Here is an 18,413-nt window from a genome sequence, read left to right as displayed (position 1 = left end):
GTTAATCCTTTTCAAAATGAACAGTCTGACCAAAAAGAGAGAACTGAAGTGGAAGAAATAGAAAATGAGGGGGATCTAGTATAGTATGGAGTTGAGTCATCACAAGCGTTTTCGAATAAAAGAAACAAAAGATTTGGAAAAAAGACTGAATGAATGAATGAATGAATGAATGAATGTGATACAAAATAATTAGACAGCCACTCTGCCATCAAAACTCGTGTGTTCACAGTTTCCTACCATGGTCCCATTAGATCACAGTCCACTGGTTCCCAGGCAACATGGTCAGAGAAAACAGACTCACTCAAACACTAACAGGTCACAGCTAATGACATCACAGGGCCCAGGGTAAATATCCCATCAGCCACTGGGAACAGGGGCCCTATGTGTAGCCCAACAATGTTATCATATTGAGGACAGTATTAGTTTAAATAGTGGATGAACTGCTGTCATTTTATAATACCAGTGTCACACATAATAGCACCATTGGCAAGTCATGTGATTAATTTATGGTTTTTTTGGGGGGGTTTTTGTGTTCCACAGTATTTCAAATGCTTGAAAATTAGCCTTGGAATATTTTGTTGAAGTATAGAATAGCTAAATGCTTATATTAGTGATCGGAATCTACCAATATCTGTTTATATTCATCTCAGGAAATGTTTTTTTTTTTTTTATTTTAGTTGGTGGAGAAAGTCAATTTTGAAACAAGAGATGCAGATTCCACAAAGTGACCAGCAGGTGGCACCTTTAAACTGTATTCAGACTGGAGAGGCTGTGGAGGCTACAGTGTGTGTGAAGTCTTGATTGTGGCTAAATTTGAGCTAGGCACTACCAAACTTCTTCATACCAAGGACACCGCAAATTCATCCACATCAGACCACACATCCCAATTAATAAGATTTAAGATTCTCTCCTATGGAACGCCATCTGAGAAGATTTTTGGTATTAGATATGACTTGGTGCAGAATTATTTAACTGTATATACAGTGGGTGAGGTCATACCAGTAGGATGGAGAGTGAAACCTATGAACAAAACAGCCATCCTTATACACAATCTGTGACATAATAGTGAAGCACTTTGGGAACCACTACTCTAGACCAGTGTCTGTCATAGTCTTGGGACCCCTGGGAGTCATTGGGAGGGGAGGGGTGGGGGTGGGGGTGAGGGGAAGCCTCAAGCAAAATGAGCAATAGTTTAATGTCACTATAATTAAATTCTCCAGAAATGATCCCTTTTAGAGAATGTGTGAGGATGACTATTCTAATCACAGGTTTCACTCTCACCACTGTTATCTCCACCGTGTAGACACTCGCACAACTCAATACAAAATCAACAGCAGCAGAACCCTCTCATACATAAAATCTGATCAAATGGGGGTTGGTGGCCTTATGTGTATCTATTTGAGGGTCTGTAACATGAAACCACTTGAGAACCATTGGCTCAGATGACTGCTAACAGCAGACTGAGGTGTGTTGGGTTCAACTGACAGACTCTGGACTCTCCAACAGTCCAGAGAATTCCAATATTTGGGGGGCAGAGAGCAGCAAAATACCTACTGTGGCTGTTCATGCCTTATGTTTTATCAGACAACAAAGCCAAAACAACCCCAAGTCCAAGCATCCACATTACCAGCATGCCCCTCATTATCCCAGCTGGGGTGGGGTTTGATAGCCACTGCGGCATGCCTCAAATGATTAGTGTATGGTACAGTGCTCTGTGATATTGTCCTTTATATAATGTTTCAATCAAATTGGCCATGGGGGCTCTGTTGCCAGGAACTGGTCCATGCTCTGATGTCTATGCTCTGATGGCCTCTTGGCCCGCGTCCAAATCTCCCAACACAGACACAGCTCCAGTGTTGTCCTTCTGGAGACACTTTGGAACCTCAATCCCACACACTGGCCCCTGTATTATAATACCTGACCGTCCACACTCAGATGGCCGGCCTGCACTGTGTAGGCAACACTGGCTCGGCTGTTCTTTCTTGCCCTCATTATTCCCATGTTGCAAGTTAGAGTTTAAAACAAGGGATTTGAGGTGAAACTGACTCCCGTGCCTCCAAGTGTCTGCCTCTATCCTCTGCACCTTTGAACCAGCCCCTACAACTCTTGTCATGCTCTGCTTTTTTTTTTTTTTTCCAAAGTGGGCCTAAACGCCATCACAGCATACTTCTGGTTATTACTCAATAAACTAAACTCGATCAGGCCCATGTAGAATCAAGATCATATCACATCAAATCACGAGTGTGAGTTAGAAACAACAAGAAAGGGACTGTATACCTCTCATTCCTCTTTCTAGGAGTGTGTTGGTTGTTCTCTGGAAGCAACGCTCCGCCCATGTCTCTCCAGCCCTACTGGACTATCTCCCTCCGTAGAAGAGCCCGTGCGTCACTCTCCCTTTAACCTGGCTTCGAGAAACCTTACGACTGCCCAACGCTCTCGAAAACACCGGCAATGGGTTGGCAGGAGCAAGGACGGCTTGTCTGTGTGACTCTTCTGGGACTTGTGGTGTCGGTGCACAGTGTAACACGGGGAGAGCTTTTCCCGTTCGGTCCAAGCGCAAGAGACCAGATACTGGAACCAGGGAACGACCAGACGCACCAACTTTCATTGGACAAGCCAGTCTTGTTTTATGATGGCACTTTCGACAACATCTTTGTAAGTTCACCCCAAACTTGCTACGCTAGATTCATCAGCCATGGTCATTCTGATGTAAACGCACGCGGTGTACGCTTGGGTAAACTGGAAACAGTGAGAATATCCATCTTGCGCAATTGCGCATACAGTAGTGACCCAGGGACCCTGATACACAGAAAGGAGAAGGAGTTTCTCATTTCAGCCTGTTCATTCATCTTCAGATTAGGTCTGGAAGTTGCGAAACGCACCTGGGACTGAGTATGCAGTTTTTTTCACTCCTGGGCATTTGGAAATTCTGATTTGTTTATCATAGTGGCTGCAATACCTTGTGGAATGCATGTGGTCGCGCATTCTTACAGCTTCCCCCGAGGTTATCGTTTTACTGTTGACCCAGGGCCAAAGTACTGAAAGGACCTTATTTTGCAATCCATCCCAAATACATACACTTATGACCCCTCACATACCCCTCAGCGGGGGAGTGTGGTCACAGACATACTGTGAACCAAATATGTACTTCATTGTTATGTTAGGCTGAAATGGCACGTTGAGATTTTGAGTATGATAGTTGTTGCTCAGTTTATCTCAATGTTCATGTTCATACTTTTAGGAGGATATGGCCTAAATAATCTCTAAATAATTATTCTAAACTAAGCAAAATGATGAAATGTTTGTCCACAGGCAAATATTTTTGTCATGATAAAGAAACAGTAGGCTACCTCTTGCTGTTTGTAGTTACCGGGTGGAGTGTTTAATAGACTTGGAAAAAGAGCAATAGCAACATTTGGCTCAAAGCTGCACTATTGTGTTGGACAGACAAATAGGCCTTTATCCGCTCTGAATCTCCTTTTCAAAGAAAAATGCCGCATCCTTGTTTCAATTGCGTTGTAGATTATGCTATCAGAGTAATTTCATACAAAAGATATTTTTAAATTAAGCACTGAACATTTGCCTCAGCTTTGTCCATGTATTTTGAAAAAGAGGCCAATATCATAGTCTATCAGATTTTCCTGTAGTTCTCTTAATATTTATGCATTTAAGCAATAAATCCTATTTCTATTTTACAAAGGATTTTATCTATAAAGGTCTGAAAAACATTAATTTACTACCAGCGCAAGATTGGCCAATCATAACAATGCTTTGATAGATAGATAGATAGTAGATAATTTCATCTTTGATTCCAGAATCTTTACTCATTACTATTGTCAGTCATGCAGCTTTAATAGACTCAGTTTTGCCTTGTAGAGAAAGGCCTTTCATATTCTGAGTCTCAGCTCCTATCAGAGAACTGTGGAGTCATGAGACTCATGGTTAAAGCATGAGCCTGAGTTTGAGAAGAAACATTTAATTCTTTATTATGACAGGCAGACTAGGGGTTTTTCCCTTTGCAGACTAGGTCCAAATTAGGCCTGCATCACCTACCACAAACATATTTCTCTAGTGGCGTCAAGATGGCCTGCAGAATCTTTTCATTCATGAAGCTCAATATGAGACAGTCGGTGCCTGCCCTGAACTGTCTATGCCCTGTGGGGGAACAGTAATGCTTTTTTAGGCCAGACATGTTTATAGGAAAAAAGACTTTCTCTAATAATCAGGAAGGCTTCTCGGTTTCATTGTCTCCTCCTGAATGTGATTCAGATTCTATCAAATCCTGGTATGAACAGCGATACATTAACGTTTCAGATCTCTCATAGTGACTGCAATAGTTCAGTGAGATCGGGATCCCTGATCATTTTCCCAGCTCTATCTTGCATTTCGGCAGGAAGTTTCTGTAATGAAGATTAGTGTGTAATCTTTGGGCTCTCTGGGGCTGGAACGTCAGGGGCAAGGACAGGAAACTGTGTGGCCCTGGCCAGGAATAGTGCGCTTGTTTTCCCCCGGCTGGTCAGGAAGTGGAGGAGCCCCTTGTGTAGTGTGTGTGCAGTGTGTGTGTTTTCTAGCTTTTTCTTTTTTTTTTTTTACAAGCCCTGCATGTGCTCACGTTAAACTCTCTAAGTGTGTAAAATGCCGTATTAAATGACATCTTGTTTGTTCATTAGTGCTTTTGTGGGACAGAGCAGCTGACTCGGATCATTAGTCTAATGAGTTTGGAATAGAGATCAAAGTGGGTCAAACCTGACAGTGTTTGCCTCTGCGGTGGAAGAGTCCTTGCATGTGTTATCCTAGTTTCGTTGTAAAGAATCTGTAAAAGTCATACGGTGTTATGGTCATCTGAGCTCTTGTTATTCCCATTACTAACTTGAGTTTTTAATTTCAGATCAACACCAATGGCTTTGTTGCCACAACACAGCCATCAAGTGAGTCGACATATCTTGGCAAAATGCCCCCAAAGTTTGCCATGATTGCAGCTCTGCAAGGAGACCTGGACACAAGCGATGGTGTGGGGAAAGTTTTCTTCCGTCAGGACAACAGTCCCGCTGCCCGGCGACAGGCAGCCGACCACATCAACAGGGCTTTCCCCGAGGATGATGAAGTAGATCCCACCCATGCTGTGGTGATCACCTGGGTAGATGTCGCCACCCATGAACCTCAAAGCAGAGGAGATGGCGTTGACAAGAAGGTACGATACGATACGATACGATACGATACGATACGATACGATACGATACGATACGATACGATACGATACGATACATGTGTTATGCATCATAGGTGAGCATGGTGTTATGCATCATAGGTGAGCATCACATTGCTAGTCAGTGATCTGGGGGCACACTTTTTTAATTCTAATTGGTCATGTACATCCTTTAATGTTATATTTCACAGAGAAACACCTTCCAGCTGGTGATTGCATCCCTGGAGACTGCCTCATATGCCATTGTGCTTTACCCAAGAGATGGGATGCAGTTTTCTTCCACGCCAGTAGGGGATGGAAGTGTGATCGTGCAGGCTGGCTTCAGTAAGGGCCTGGTCAATGGTTTCCTGTTTTCCAGTCAGGGACCGTACTACCGCATCACCACTGACGACGAGGCATCCGTCAGGGCTTTAACAGAGTAAGTGACCGTTTCCTGACCAGTGTTGTTGGCTAGATAAAATTTCAAGATCACTAAATCAGCATCTTTCCCTTTCTAGGGAGACCAACTCTGGGCTGCGGGGGGTATGGGTGTACGAGATTGGAACTTCTCCCTACTTTACCAACGTGGCTCCAGGTGAGGTCACTGACCTGCCTACTGAAGCCTCGCAGCAGAGGGTCCCAGAGGGCTACGAGGACGCTGAACCAGAGATGCCTGTGTATCCTGGCGGACAGCAAGTGGAGTACCCTTCCTATGAGCCAGAGGGCCAGATCTTAGTCCACCCGGTTCAGTTCCAGCCACAACAGGTGGACTTTCAGCCCGTGAACCCTGAAGTGGTGGTGGTGGACGGCGGAGACATAAATGTAGATGGTGGGTCCACAGGAGCAAAGAACTGACAATGTCTTTTCCCAGCTGTTTGTGGTAGATTTCTCACCACACCTTTGGAATCCAATTTAAAAATGCTGCTTTTCTCATGAGTGCTGGTTATTAAATCAATTAGCTACTCCAATCATAGTCTTACCATGCCTGTTTTCTCTCCTTACAGTGTACTCATACAACTTTGGGACGTGTGCGAACAGTGGAAAGAAGTGCTCCACCTTCGCTGACTGCAAGGACTACTCTAGTGGATACTGTTGTCACTGCAGGCCTGGTTTCTATGGCAATGGATTCCAGTGTGTGGCAGAAGGTACGTGTGCCCCCCCCCCCCCCCCCCCGCTTTAAGTAGTTACATCGAAGTCTGCTGCAGGATTGACACTGTTGAGTGACATAACTAAAGCTTCACTAGGCAAATTCGAACATTGGCGGCCCCAGGTGGCAGCAGGAAATTACTGTTTGATGTTTTTAATGTACTTCATTACCCAGGAAACATGTAAAAACATTTCCTACCAGTGTCCATACCTGACACCTGAAATTTATTAGAGCAAATAGAGCAAATCTATGGGGTCTCAATCAGTAGGGATGGGGCACTCTTCTCTGTTGCAGCCCTACTTTGTGATGTATTTTTACATAAAAAATCTTGCCTAGTGCTTTAAAGTTATTTTGATTTTTGCAGGGAAGCCCCAGAGGATGAATGGTAAAGTGCATGGAAAGGTGCATGTGGGCAACTCTCCCTCTCCAGTGGAGTTCACCAGCAACGATCTACACTCGTACGTAGTGGTTAATGACGGGCGTTCCTACGTGGCCATCAGCGACATCCCCGACAGCCTTGGCCCCTCCCTTCAGCCACTGTCGGGCCTTGGCGGCGTGATCGGGTGGGCGTTCGCTCTGGAGCAGCCTGGCTTCAAGAATGGCTTCAGTATTATAGGTGAGGGAACGATTTCTGCAATTGGACAGACAAATCATGACAATGTGAGGTCCATTGAGTTATCATTTCAGTTTTTCATGTTTCATTCTAGTTTTTACGGTGATGACCGCGATGATGGATTATGTTTTATGAGCCTAACTCTCGGTACACAACTGTTAGCGCTGCTGCAGCCACAGACACCGTCCAGCTGCAGTTCCACTTACTCTGTCCAGCTGAATTCCCCTCACATTACCTCAGCTGAGAGAGAGGACAGCGGGCCAAAGTTCACTCAGGGCCACCGTATGTTTGTCTTCACATTAACCTCCTCTTCTCCGTCCTCTGTAGGGGGAGAGTTCACGCGGCAGGCTGAGGTGACCTTTCTGCCAGGGAACGAGAAGCTGACCATCAGGCAAGAGTTCAAAGGCATCGACGAACACGACCACCTGGCGGTGAGCACCTCCCTGGAAGGCCGGGTCCCCGAGGTGCCCCGCGGCTCCACCGTGCAGATTGACCGCTACTCCGAGATCTACCAGTACAGCCACAACTGTAAGACACAGCCCGAACGGAGAATCGAGTCTTCACACTAAACATTTGTGGGAACTTCAACTTAACATCATGACAGACCAACGAAAATACAAAATAGATGGTTCTGATTTGGTCCATTAAGGTCTAAAAATTTGTGGTTTGGATGGGAATGTGTGTACCTTGCTAGTACCTCTTCATGTGTATCTATTGGTGCGTTTTGGATTGTCATCCTAAGTGATGTCCAAGTCTCTGTTTTCATAGTCATAGCTAAACCCCTAGGCTGGGTGGATATAGAGGAATCATTACAGACTCATCTGCTTGTTTCTGACCTGTCTACCATACCTCCCAGTGATCACCTCGTCCTCCACCCGGGACTACGTGGTGAGCTTCCCCGACGGCTCCACTGACACCAGGAAATATCAGTGGCGCCAGACCATCACCTTCCAGAGCTGCCAGCACGACGAGGCCTCCAGAGCCACACAACCCACCCAGATGCTCACCGTGGACCAGGTCTTTGTCATGTACGACGCCAACAATCAACTCATCCGCTTCGCCATGAGCAACAAGATCGGGGATGTCAACGGTAAGGTCATGGAGGTTATTCTTGTCTTATTAGTCTTCCTGTTTTGGTCTGACTTCACATCCTTCCTGGTTTACAACATATCACATCCTCTCAGACTCTCTGTTATACTGATAGAAAGGGTGTTTGTTGAATGGTAGCAGTGTTTCTCATCACATTACGCAAGTTGTATGACGATCATGATGACGCACCAACGTTTTGCTGACAGTATCCTAAAATATACATGCCCTGCTCAGGAGGACAGCCAGAGGAGAACCCGTGCTTTACTGGGAGACATGGCTGTGACACCAACGCTGTTTGCCGACCTGGACAGGGAACTCAGTTCACCTGCGAGTGTGCTGCCGGATTCAACGGCGACGGTCGCACATGTTATGGTATGACTGAGGCATTGATACGAAGAAGGTCCATAGTAAATACATAAATGCATGATTTTTTTTGGGAGACAAAGCGGGCATAGTATGGACAGCATTAGCCTCTTGATTTTGATGATTGATATTTTTTCCTGTGACCCAGTTTGCTCTGTCCTACTTGAAAGTAAATGAGAGAAAAATGTTTCTGTGTCTGTTCAGAGCCATCATTTAATTTCTCATCTGAATAATTTGTAACGCCTTCCTTCCTGGGGAACTGGGCAATCTTGCCAATTAGCACAGGGAGCCCCCCGCTGTAAACAGAGCCAGGGTCCCAGGGTCCCAGGGTCCCAGACCAAACATTCAATCAAAGGTTAACATATCCAGTTTGGTCTCCATTCCCAGCCCAGTCTCTATACATCCAGAGTTTTTTTGGGCTAGGGGCCAGACAGGAAGAGCTCCAGGCTACATACAGTAGAAAAGGGAAGGATGTCTTTCAGACACAGAAAAGATTCTATCTAGAAACATTTGTAATTAGGAAATCTGATTGAGCTCTCCTCTATGATCTTTGGACATCTGATAATAAAGGACATTTAATTAAGAAATCAAGACTTCAAAGCTCCTGACATTTTAAAAGCCAATGACATTTTGTACATATCCTTATCAGACATTGATGAGTGCAGAGAGACTCCTCAGACCTGCGGCTCCCATGCCATCTGCAATAACCAGCCCGGGACTTTCCGCTGTGAATGTGTGGATGGCTACCAGTTCGCCAGTGATGGGCAGACCTGTGTTGGTAAGTGGTATTTGTGTGTTGCCAAGTACAATTACATGCTCCAGAAATCTCACCTGGTGGTTGGGATGTACAAGTTCAGACATACAAAAGTAAACACAGGAACATAAACTATAATAAAACACATTAGAATATAAAGTAGACAGTGGGTGTACAAGACAAACACATGTATACTTATTTAAGTACATGCAGACCACATAGAACCTACCGTGGCATAGTGATATTATAATTTGAGAGATTATACTGTAGAAAGTGTAATTGTGTGTAAGTGTAAAAAGTGTTCAGGTCCACAGTGTGTGTGTGTGCGTGTGTGTGTGTGCGTGTGTGTCTGTGTGTGTACATGTGCACCAGGCCTTGGCCAAATAGTATTTGAAAATAATATGTAGCATTTGTTTGAAGCACAAGATGGGTGGAATTTACCACATCAGGACAGTTCAGTCCAGTAAATTGTTAATCACAAAAAAGTATACCAGATTGATTTTAGCAAATACTTTTTGAATAATTTTCTGACTTTTCTGGTCATCATGTTGTCCTGTGAGGCAACCCTACCTATTTGGCACCTAAGTACATTAAAACAAAATGAAGAAAACCATTTGCACATACTATTTGGCCCATGAGTGGCCTGCACAACCGGACACAGTGATTTCACAAATGCGCATGAGCAGTTTCTTCCCTCTGACTCAGTTGTTTCTTACTCAGAAAGACATTTACCAGGAACCCACACAAACTGTCTGCATGTGTACTCTTTGCCTTGAACTGTTTATGTCTTGGTTAAACACTAGATGTAAAACTGTTAAAATTGATGATGTGATGTCTGATCATTTATACAGGTTCTCATGTAGATCTCCACCTGCTTACTGTACCCAAACAATTTACAGATGAAAGTAATACAGTGTTATTATTTATGTTGTTATGATGTTACTATAACGATAGCCCTGTCTCTTCTCTCCAGAGGTAAACCGACCTGTGGATCACTGTGAAGGGGGCTCCCATAACTGTGACATTCCTGAGCGCGCTCAGTGCAGCTACACTGGAGGCTCGGGCTACATCTGCTCCTGTCTGCCAGGGTTCATAGGGGATGGCCGAGTCTGTCAAGGTAGAGATTACGCTAAGAGACTAGTGTATTTAAAAAAACGAGCTTCACTCAATGGTTACAGAATCTGCAGCATTAACTATATGAGAAGGTATTTGCAGATAATTCACACTGAATGAAATGTAGCAGTGTACATTATAGATAATTCCTTTAAACACTTAACTTTACTATTTATTATTGTGACATTTGACGTAATACAAGTAGTTCAGCTTGTACATTCCACTACATGGACAATAATTGGTAAACCATCTGCTCAGTGGGGGAGGTGAAGGTAGTTAGGCAATACATCTGGACTGATTGAACAGTGAGACATGAAAAGCAGATGGGCAGTTTGAGTCGGCGTATAGTTGACTTGGCCGGTCCCCAGTAGCACTCATTCATAGTTTCCATTCCCTCCACACCTTTGCTGCATGTTCTGCACTCAGAGGCCAGTTTTGGGCATAGGCTGATCTGGATAATACTGGAGATCCAGAGCCAAAGAAGGACATGACCACTTAAACATGCACCAAATATTTTAGCTTGTACAGTAGATGGCTGACTCTTCCCTGTATTTCTCTTGCTCCTGCCTGAAGACATAGATGAGTGCCAGCCAGGCAGGTGCCATCAGGACGCCGTCTGTTACAACACTCAGGGATCCTTTACCTGCCAGTGCAGGCCAGGTTACTATGGTGACGGCTTCTACTGCTCCTCAGGTAAGTCCACTGGAATGCCATGACTTCTTGACAAGTGAAGCCGGCATCCATCAGTACACTGTTGTCAGTTGGCTTGATTTAGTATTCAGTCTGGTAACAGTCAGTCTGGGTTGCTACAAATTTGCAAGTTTAGATGTCTATCACTGCAGTTTCGACTGCAGTTTGATAGTAATTGTTTTCTTTGATCTAGTTCTAGACTTAAGAAAATAGAAGAAAAAAAAAAAGAAAAGATATAATTTTCAGGCTCAGCATTGATTATTCCACCATTTTGGGCAGGAGTTTTCTTTGGAATTGAGTTCCCTGCCAGCGTCTATTGGTGCCAGCTGGAACCTGTCTTCTTTTTTTTTTGGATAGCGATAGGAATTTGTCAAGCCTTACATGGGCTTTGTGTGGCCAAATTGAAAGCAGCAGCAAACATAAAGTGTCATATATATACAGTATATAACAAATGAATTAGCTTATAAATATGATCAGAGTATTGTTTCAGGTCTGGGGATGTATAATTTCTTAGCTTATGTTTTTTTATTTCTCCTCTTCAGAGAGGACAAAAACACAGTGTGAGAGCCACAGGGAGAGTGTCCTGGGTGAGTCCGTGCCGCGGGGGCCCCGGCCCCCCGTCGGTGCATTCATCCCTACCTGTGATGAGCAAGGGGCCTATGAGCCCATGCAGTGCCACGGCAGCACTGGATACTGCTGGTGTGTGGACCGAAATGGGCAGGAGATCCACGGGACTCGCTCCGGTCCTGGCAGCAGACCGATGTGTGAGTGACTCCCCATTGAAAGACTCATGTGTTTTGGTTTTTTTTTAACATTGTTTTTATTGAGCATTTCACGTTATACACGTTAACAAAAAAATAATTACAAATAAAATGAAGGAAAAGTAAAATAAGAATAATGGATTCAACTTAGTTACAGCATATCTTCCAAATTCTATTACTTGGTACATGCGGTATAACGGACTACTCTCTCAAACATCAAGGATGCGTTCTATATTCGGTACAGACAGATGCATTCCATTTAACCTGTGTTACAACATACAGTCTACAATTCACGAAGCACATGCAGCCTGTAATTCACATCTTCCATTCAGTTACACATTTCTGCTAATTCGTATATACAGATAAATACTGGCGGGTGACCAAGTAGGTAATCACATGCACACAAGCAAACACAAACACATACATACTGTACATACACACACATACTCGAATACGTGTAACCTCATATACATATACACATGAGCGTCTTATAGTCTGCAGGAAGATTGCAGTGTCAGTATAAAAAGGAAAATAAGTAAAAAATAAAATAAAATAAAATAAAAATAATGATAATAATAAAAGAGGGAGCAAAGTGGTGAAGCAGTACAGGTTTACCAAATTATATTTCTAGGAAGTCAATCCAGGCTTGCCATGTTTTTAGAAATCTCTGTGGGTTACCTCTTACATTATACGTAATCTTTTCTAAGGGCATACAGTAGTTGAGTTTGTTTACCCACTGTGAGTGAGTAGGGGGGTCCTCAGCAATCCATTTAGACAAAATACACTTTTTTGCTGCCGTCGTGGCCAACCCAAAGAAATCAGCTGAATGTACTGAGTTAAACTGGAGATTGGAGTAATCTCCAAGAAGTACTATTAAAGGTGATAAACTAAGTTCCATATTTAAGACCTTCTTGAGTGGACTCATGTGTTTTTAAGTCATGCTCTACCATTCGTTTCATTGATGCGGTGTTAGAGTGAGTTAAAAGGCAGATTATCTATGACCAATCAGCAAACAAGGAAGGGATTCAGGAAAACATTCATTTTTGTCCCATAAAAGACACTATCTTCATATATCAGTTTTGTATGACTTATTATCACTTATACAATGAATTTACACTACATCCCTGATTCTGTTGGTGTTTACTAGGTATTGACCACGATGGGGTGCGACCGCCGGTGGGACCCACCCCCCGACCTGATGTCCACCCCCTGCCTCCAGGAACACACCTGATGTTCGCCCAGAGCGGCAGGATAGAGTACGTCCCCCTGGAAGGCTATGACATGAAGAAGAACGAGGCCAAGGCTGTCCTCCACCTACCTGTAAGCTTCTCTACATGCACTGCAACACATCCTGTGCAGAGGAATTCCTGTGGTTGGTTTGAGAGAGTTCATGCGATCTGAATTTATCTTATTTTGGTCGTAGATCCTTTATGTGGTTTCAGTTGGTTGAGACTGCTCTCAAGTGGTTTTAATGGCTTGCAGGATTGTGGCATTGCTTCTGTATGATCCGTATTTCCTTTGTAAGAATGTAGGAATTCCCGAGTACTGCGAGTTTGTCTGGGAATATTTTGCTGTAGTTTGGTCTGTTTTTGTCCCATTCTGGCCTAGAAAATATGTTGCATTTAAAACCATAACTGGACAATAAGCACTTTACTCCTCGGAGGAAATGTATTTTGCACTGCAGCTGCGAGTTTAAGAATACTATAACACTAAATTATATCTATCTCAAACACAATGTCAAGCCAGGACAGTTTGGTATGTGTGACCATTCAGATTATGCTGGACAAAACAATCCAATCCCTCACAGCCAGGACACTATGTGGGATTTCTAACTGGTGTAAACACCAGCAGCTCAGCATCTCACTCCATTCCATTCCCTTTGCACTCTACCTCTGAGATTTCCCCATCTCCCTCGTGCATTGGAGGCTCGGTCTTTATAAGAGGCACATGGTGACATTCACACTAATTGCTAACATCAGTGCAACATCTTTGGAATTGCAAACTGCATTTTCTTGTTACGGCGATTTCCAAAGCAGCTGGCCTGAGGTTTGGTGGAGCTGCTCACGCTCTGTGTGGTTTTAGGACCACTCTGTTTGTTTGAATTTATGTCTAGACGTTAATGTCGGGAAACCCACAGTCCCATCTGTTGAGCGTTTTTGCCTTGAAGCGTTCTTCTTCGAACAAACTGCACTTCAAAGATTGTTGGTTGCTGACCTTTCCGCAGGAGAAGGTAATCATCGGTGTGGCCTACGACTGTGTGGAGAAAATGGTGTACTGGACGGAAATCACATCTCCCTCCATCAGCAAGGCCAACATCCAGGGGGGAGAGCCCATCGCAGTCATTAAATCAGGTAGGGTCACTGTTCCTTTCACTTTCACACCTTCACATCTGTTGTTCATGTCACTAGCTCACTCACTTTCATTTTCAGTCATGTGTAAAATCAGAGGAAGGAAAATAACTGACATGTATCATTCAACCACTCAACAGATCTGGACAGCCCAGAAGGCATTGCCATCGACCACCTGGGCCGAACGATGTTCTGGACAGACTCTGTGAAGGATCGCATTGAGGTGGCCTCTCTGGACGGCTCTCAGCGACGCGTCATTATAGACTCGGACCTTGTGAACCCCCGCGCTATTATCACTGACCCCCCCAATGGGTGTGTAATGTGTGATCTGAAACTGTTTAGCTTTGACACAGGGTGGTTGCTGGAACTAACAGAGTGAGATACCATAAGAGTGAACCCTTGAAGCTTCTGTAACTACCAGCGTATCACTCTCTAAGTGTCCTTTTAAGGTTCATAGTATATTGTTGTCAAAGCAAATATATAATACGGATTGTGCTCATCCTCAGTTCTGATTGGCTGAGACACAACAATGCCTCTTGGCTGCTCTAAAATCTCTCCCAGCCTCTCATGGTTTGTTGCTCAATTTAACAGTGAGCTAATTGCACTCCTGTCCCTTCAACAGAAACCTGTACTGGTCCGACTGGAACCGAGACGCCCCCAAGATCGAGACGTCTTACATGGATGGTTCCAACAGAAGGGTGCTGGTCAAGGACGATCTCGGCCTACCCAATGGCTTGACCTACGACCCCCACAGCTCTCTGCTTTGCTGGGCAGACGCAGGTAGGTTTCATACCGACGACTCGCCTAAGAGGTGATGTCTACCTTGTAATCAGAACTGGGTGTGATCTCTTGCCTGTAGGCACACACAAAATGGAGTGCATGAATCCCGGCCGGGGCGACCGCAGAAAGGTTATGGAGGGGGTCCAGTATCCTTTTGGAATTACATCTCATGGGAAGAACATCTACTACACTGACTGGAGGAGGTATGGCTCATCGTATTAGTCTTATGATTACAAGTGTTTTTGAAATCCAACTTTTTAGCCCGTGCGATGGGGTGTACATAAAAGAAAAATGGAATGTACAAGCTGGACTACTTTTTTTATTATTCCAATAAATTAATATTTATGTAGGTGTAATGTTTAGATAAATTGGTATTTTTTAGGCTTGTGGTGCCTCATTTATAAAAGGTATAACATTTTATTTTTGGGGTTTAGCCAGAGGTCTAAGAAAAATTTATCTTTATGTCATAATAAGTGGGATACATTGACATTCTCCAATTTTCCGAAATAGAAGCCAGTAATTTCCATCATTACCCAAGGTAAGAATGTCATTACTGGATTTTTAAAATATCGAATACTTTGAAATCATCACAAGGTGGAATGAAGAACAAAGTCAAAGAATCAAAGACATTTTTTAAATAAATGAGGCCCAAGGGTGTTACAGCATCAGGGGCAGAATGCAGCCTTTATGTACGGTCCGCTGTGTAGTGTAGGAATCCGGATCTGTCAAGGTGTCACTTTAGAGGAGGGAGAGGCCGGGTCAGAGGTCAAACAGCTCCTCAGACTTCAACACCACACTGAAAAGCATTAAGCCTTGATGTTCTCCCAGGCTCTGACACTCCCGCTCTGCAGAGTGTGGAGTTCCCTCCCCATGTGCCTGATTCAGTCTACGTATGTTCACTCCTGAACAGGGATGGGGAGTCAAGGAGGCTACTTAAAAAGTGACAGCTGCTTGCAATTTCTCATCGTCTTGAGCATGTGTGAGTGACCTGTCCGGGGCCTCCCTCTGATCTCACCAGGGATGCAGCCTGTCTAGAGAAGGTCGGGAGGTGGAGGAGTGGGGAGGGTAGACACTTGGGCAGTTTAAGTACAAGAAACTATGTCAGTACGATTAAGAAGCCTAACTGAACCTCTTCTCACTCCCATCGTCGAAACCCTGACTTTAGACAAAACACGGGGGCTAGCAGCTAACTATTTCTCAATGTGGGACGGCCCCAGATTGCTCAACAACTTGTGTCGATTGTGTTTACAACAGGGACGCAGTGGTTGCAGTGGACCACTATGCCGGAAGAGAGACAGATGAGTTCCAGCCACAGAAACGCACCAAACTATACGGCATCACTACAGCCTACGCCCAGTGTCCGTCCGGTAAACACTCCACTTGTTGCCTTCCTAGTCCTGTCTGTGTGCTTTCAAAGTTTTGAAAATGTTTCGAACCTTTAATTCACCCAGGGCATGCTGAGTGAACGCGCTTGGTCTTTTCATGCCTGTTGTCATCTTAAAGAATCGTATTGCATCTAGCACTGATGGGCGGCCCCACTAAAAAGCAATTCTTAGAAATGGCGTGACCCTCGCATATTTGGGGGTTACCTCTGAGTCAGACTTATTACCTATTCCCATTCCTCTTTAGTACCAGGTAGTGCAACTGAAGCCCAGTATCCCAGTAAGCGGAGAGATTGCTGATGCGCTCCTGATAGGAGGAATTCCCCAGCTCGTATTCATCATGAAGTGAAGGGATGATTGAGGTTACTGCATATAGCAGCAGCAGGCCTCATCCTCCCCCTAGATAAGATTGCATAAAGCCAGGGAATGTGGAGCCGAGGGAAGGGGGCCTCCGACATCTGGAGTTTGCTAAGTGTTTCCCTCAATTCTAAGGTTAATAGACAAGAGAGAGCCTGTCTGAATTCTGGTGCTGTTTAAAGGGTCTATGTGTAATATTTCTGCTTTACTGAAGCACAATATGACTAGTAGGCTGAGTATCATCAGAGGTTCCCCGAATGGTAGTGAGTGAAACAGTGAACAGCCACAGCGCACGTGCTGCGGAGATTTCTGCATTCAAAAACACAGGCGCGGGCTGAGGCTGTGTGTTTTTGTTGTTGTTTGAAGGCCCCCCTGCCATGCCAAGCTCCAATCAAAAATCTGGCAATTGTTTTTGCCTTACGTATCGCAAACAACACACATAGGAAAACATAATTTGAGACTTCACTGCTAATTGGTAGGGTGTTCTGGTAAATTCGGCATGTATATAATAATCCAAACAGCTTGAATTTTGGACCAGCCCATTTCTCCTTACCTTGGATATGTTCCAAATATCCAGACAACAGGAATCTTGGTAATGTCAGTATCCTAATCATGGCAAGCCCCCATTGAACAAAAAATGTGCCATCTCGGTAAAACATGATATAACGTTCATTGTTGTTGATTCTGAAACAGTCCAACCGGCGTCACCATGCTAATGATGATCTGATGATGTTGTTGCAATGACAACGCTGAACGATAGGCCAGCATTGAACCAGAAATTACACATATTCCCTTTAATTTCGCAAAATGCTAGTATTATAATTTACTGGATGTAGCCTATTGTTTGAAAGAGAGTTAATGTGTGTTGTTTTCCCCCGCCAGGACAAAACTACTGCGCTGTGAACAACGGGGGCTGCACTCACCTCTGTTTAGCCACGCCCACCGGCCGCTCCTGCAAGTGTCCCGACAACGCGGTGGGTGTGAGCTGCGTGGAGAGGGACAGCAGGTACTGAGAGGAGGTGACACCGCTTTAATGTCCGACGGCCAACTAGGAGCCACTCAGCGTACTAAACTGTAGCTGTTGAACATGCCACTGAAACCCCAGAGGTGAATTGCTGTGCCTTTTTTTTTTATTGCTCAGTGTTATCTATTCTTTTAAACTTCCTTTATAAATTCACAATCGCCTTTCTGAATTGTAAATATAAACACTTTTTTTTTGTTTCCCGAGTGCACATACACTGAGAAAAAAAAACTCAAGGGATAAATAATTTAATGTGAAATTCATCACAGCAATGAATTACATCATCTCGTGTCAGTTTGTTACACTGTGGCATGTTCGGATTATCCCATAGGCTATCCCATGGAAGTATTATAGAGGAATATGACTAAAACGTGTCTGTATAAGCCGCTGGGATGAGTTTACATGCTGGGCAACGAATGAATAAAAGTTTTTTATAACAAGCTTGTGTGATGTGTCTGTGGCTGTAATAATAGCGCCATCATGTGTTTATTAGGGTGTATTACAAATACAGCTTTGGCGCTGTTTTGCGCTAGATGTCGCCATTGGATTACTTTACACTGCATCCCAAACTGTAGTTCAGTCAGTGGCATTATGATACTCTCTATTTACTCTCTATTTACATTCCAATGAGACATTATTCACTCTGGACACGCCGTAAAATTAAGATTCGGATTTGTAGGATTAGTTTGCAGGTATAAATAATGATCTATTTCGTCTAAAATTCTAAGCTTATTTTAATTTTTGTTTAACAGTGGGTCACTGTGGTATCATATGTTGATGCGAAGGGGATGGTTAGTACAGGGAATATTA

At 44.0% G+C, this 18,413-nt stretch overlaps 1 protein-coding gene across 1 annotated transcript; it reads left to right on the top strand.

Annotated features, from left to right (window-relative positions):
- The first annotated feature begins 2,406 nt into the window (after positions 1–2,406).
- Positions 2,407–18,043, top strand: nid1a (nidogen 1a). Its single transcript, XM_071534502.1, has 20 exons — positions 2,407–2,655; positions 4,889–5,191; positions 5,398–5,624; positions 5,704–6,014; positions 6,190–6,330; positions 6,697–6,948; positions 7,273–7,473; positions 7,802–8,035; positions 8,269–8,406; positions 9,047–9,175; positions 10,125–10,268; positions 10,838–10,957; positions 11,497–11,718; positions 12,863–13,035; positions 13,940–14,066; positions 14,204–14,375; positions 14,686–14,843; positions 14,923–15,046; positions 16,098–16,210; positions 17,465–18,043. The coding sequence occupies exons 1-20, from the start codon at positions 2,452–2,454 to the stop codon at positions 17,593–17,595; spliced, it is 3,624 nt and encodes a 1,207-aa protein (XP_071390603.1). The 5' UTR covers positions 2,407–2,451; the 3' UTR covers positions 17,596–18,043.
- Positions 18,044–18,413: the final 370 nt, after the last annotated feature.

Source organism: Centroberyx affinis, unplaced genomic scaffold (assembly GCF_046629955.1).
Source record: "Centroberyx affinis isolate AG114_WGS23_722 - 3 ecotype Tasmania unplaced genomic scaffold, CSIRO-AGI_Caff_v1 ptg000171l_1, whole genome shotgun sequence".
In the NCBI taxonomy this organism is placed as follows: domain Eukaryota; kingdom Metazoa; phylum Chordata; class Actinopteri; order Beryciformes; family Berycidae; genus Centroberyx; species Centroberyx affinis.
The sequence above is the reverse complement of the archived record's forward strand: the minus strand, read 5'-3'. Positions and strand labels throughout refer to the sequence as shown.

Excerpts from the sequence above, each read along its gene's own strand:
- nid1a (XM_071534502.1), top strand. The coding sequence starts at position 2,452 with ATGGGTTGGCAGGAGCAAGGACGGCTTGTCTGTGTGACTCTTCTGGGA. Across the intron at positions 6,015-6,189 it reads CGGAGACATAAATGTAGATG|TGTACTCATACAACTTTGGG; the intron begins GTGGGTCCACAG and ends CTCTCCTTACAG. Across the intron at positions 16,211-17,464 it reads CTACGCCCAGTGTCCGTCCG|GACAAAACTACTGCGCTGTG; the intron begins GTAAACACTCCA and ends TTCCCCCGCCAG.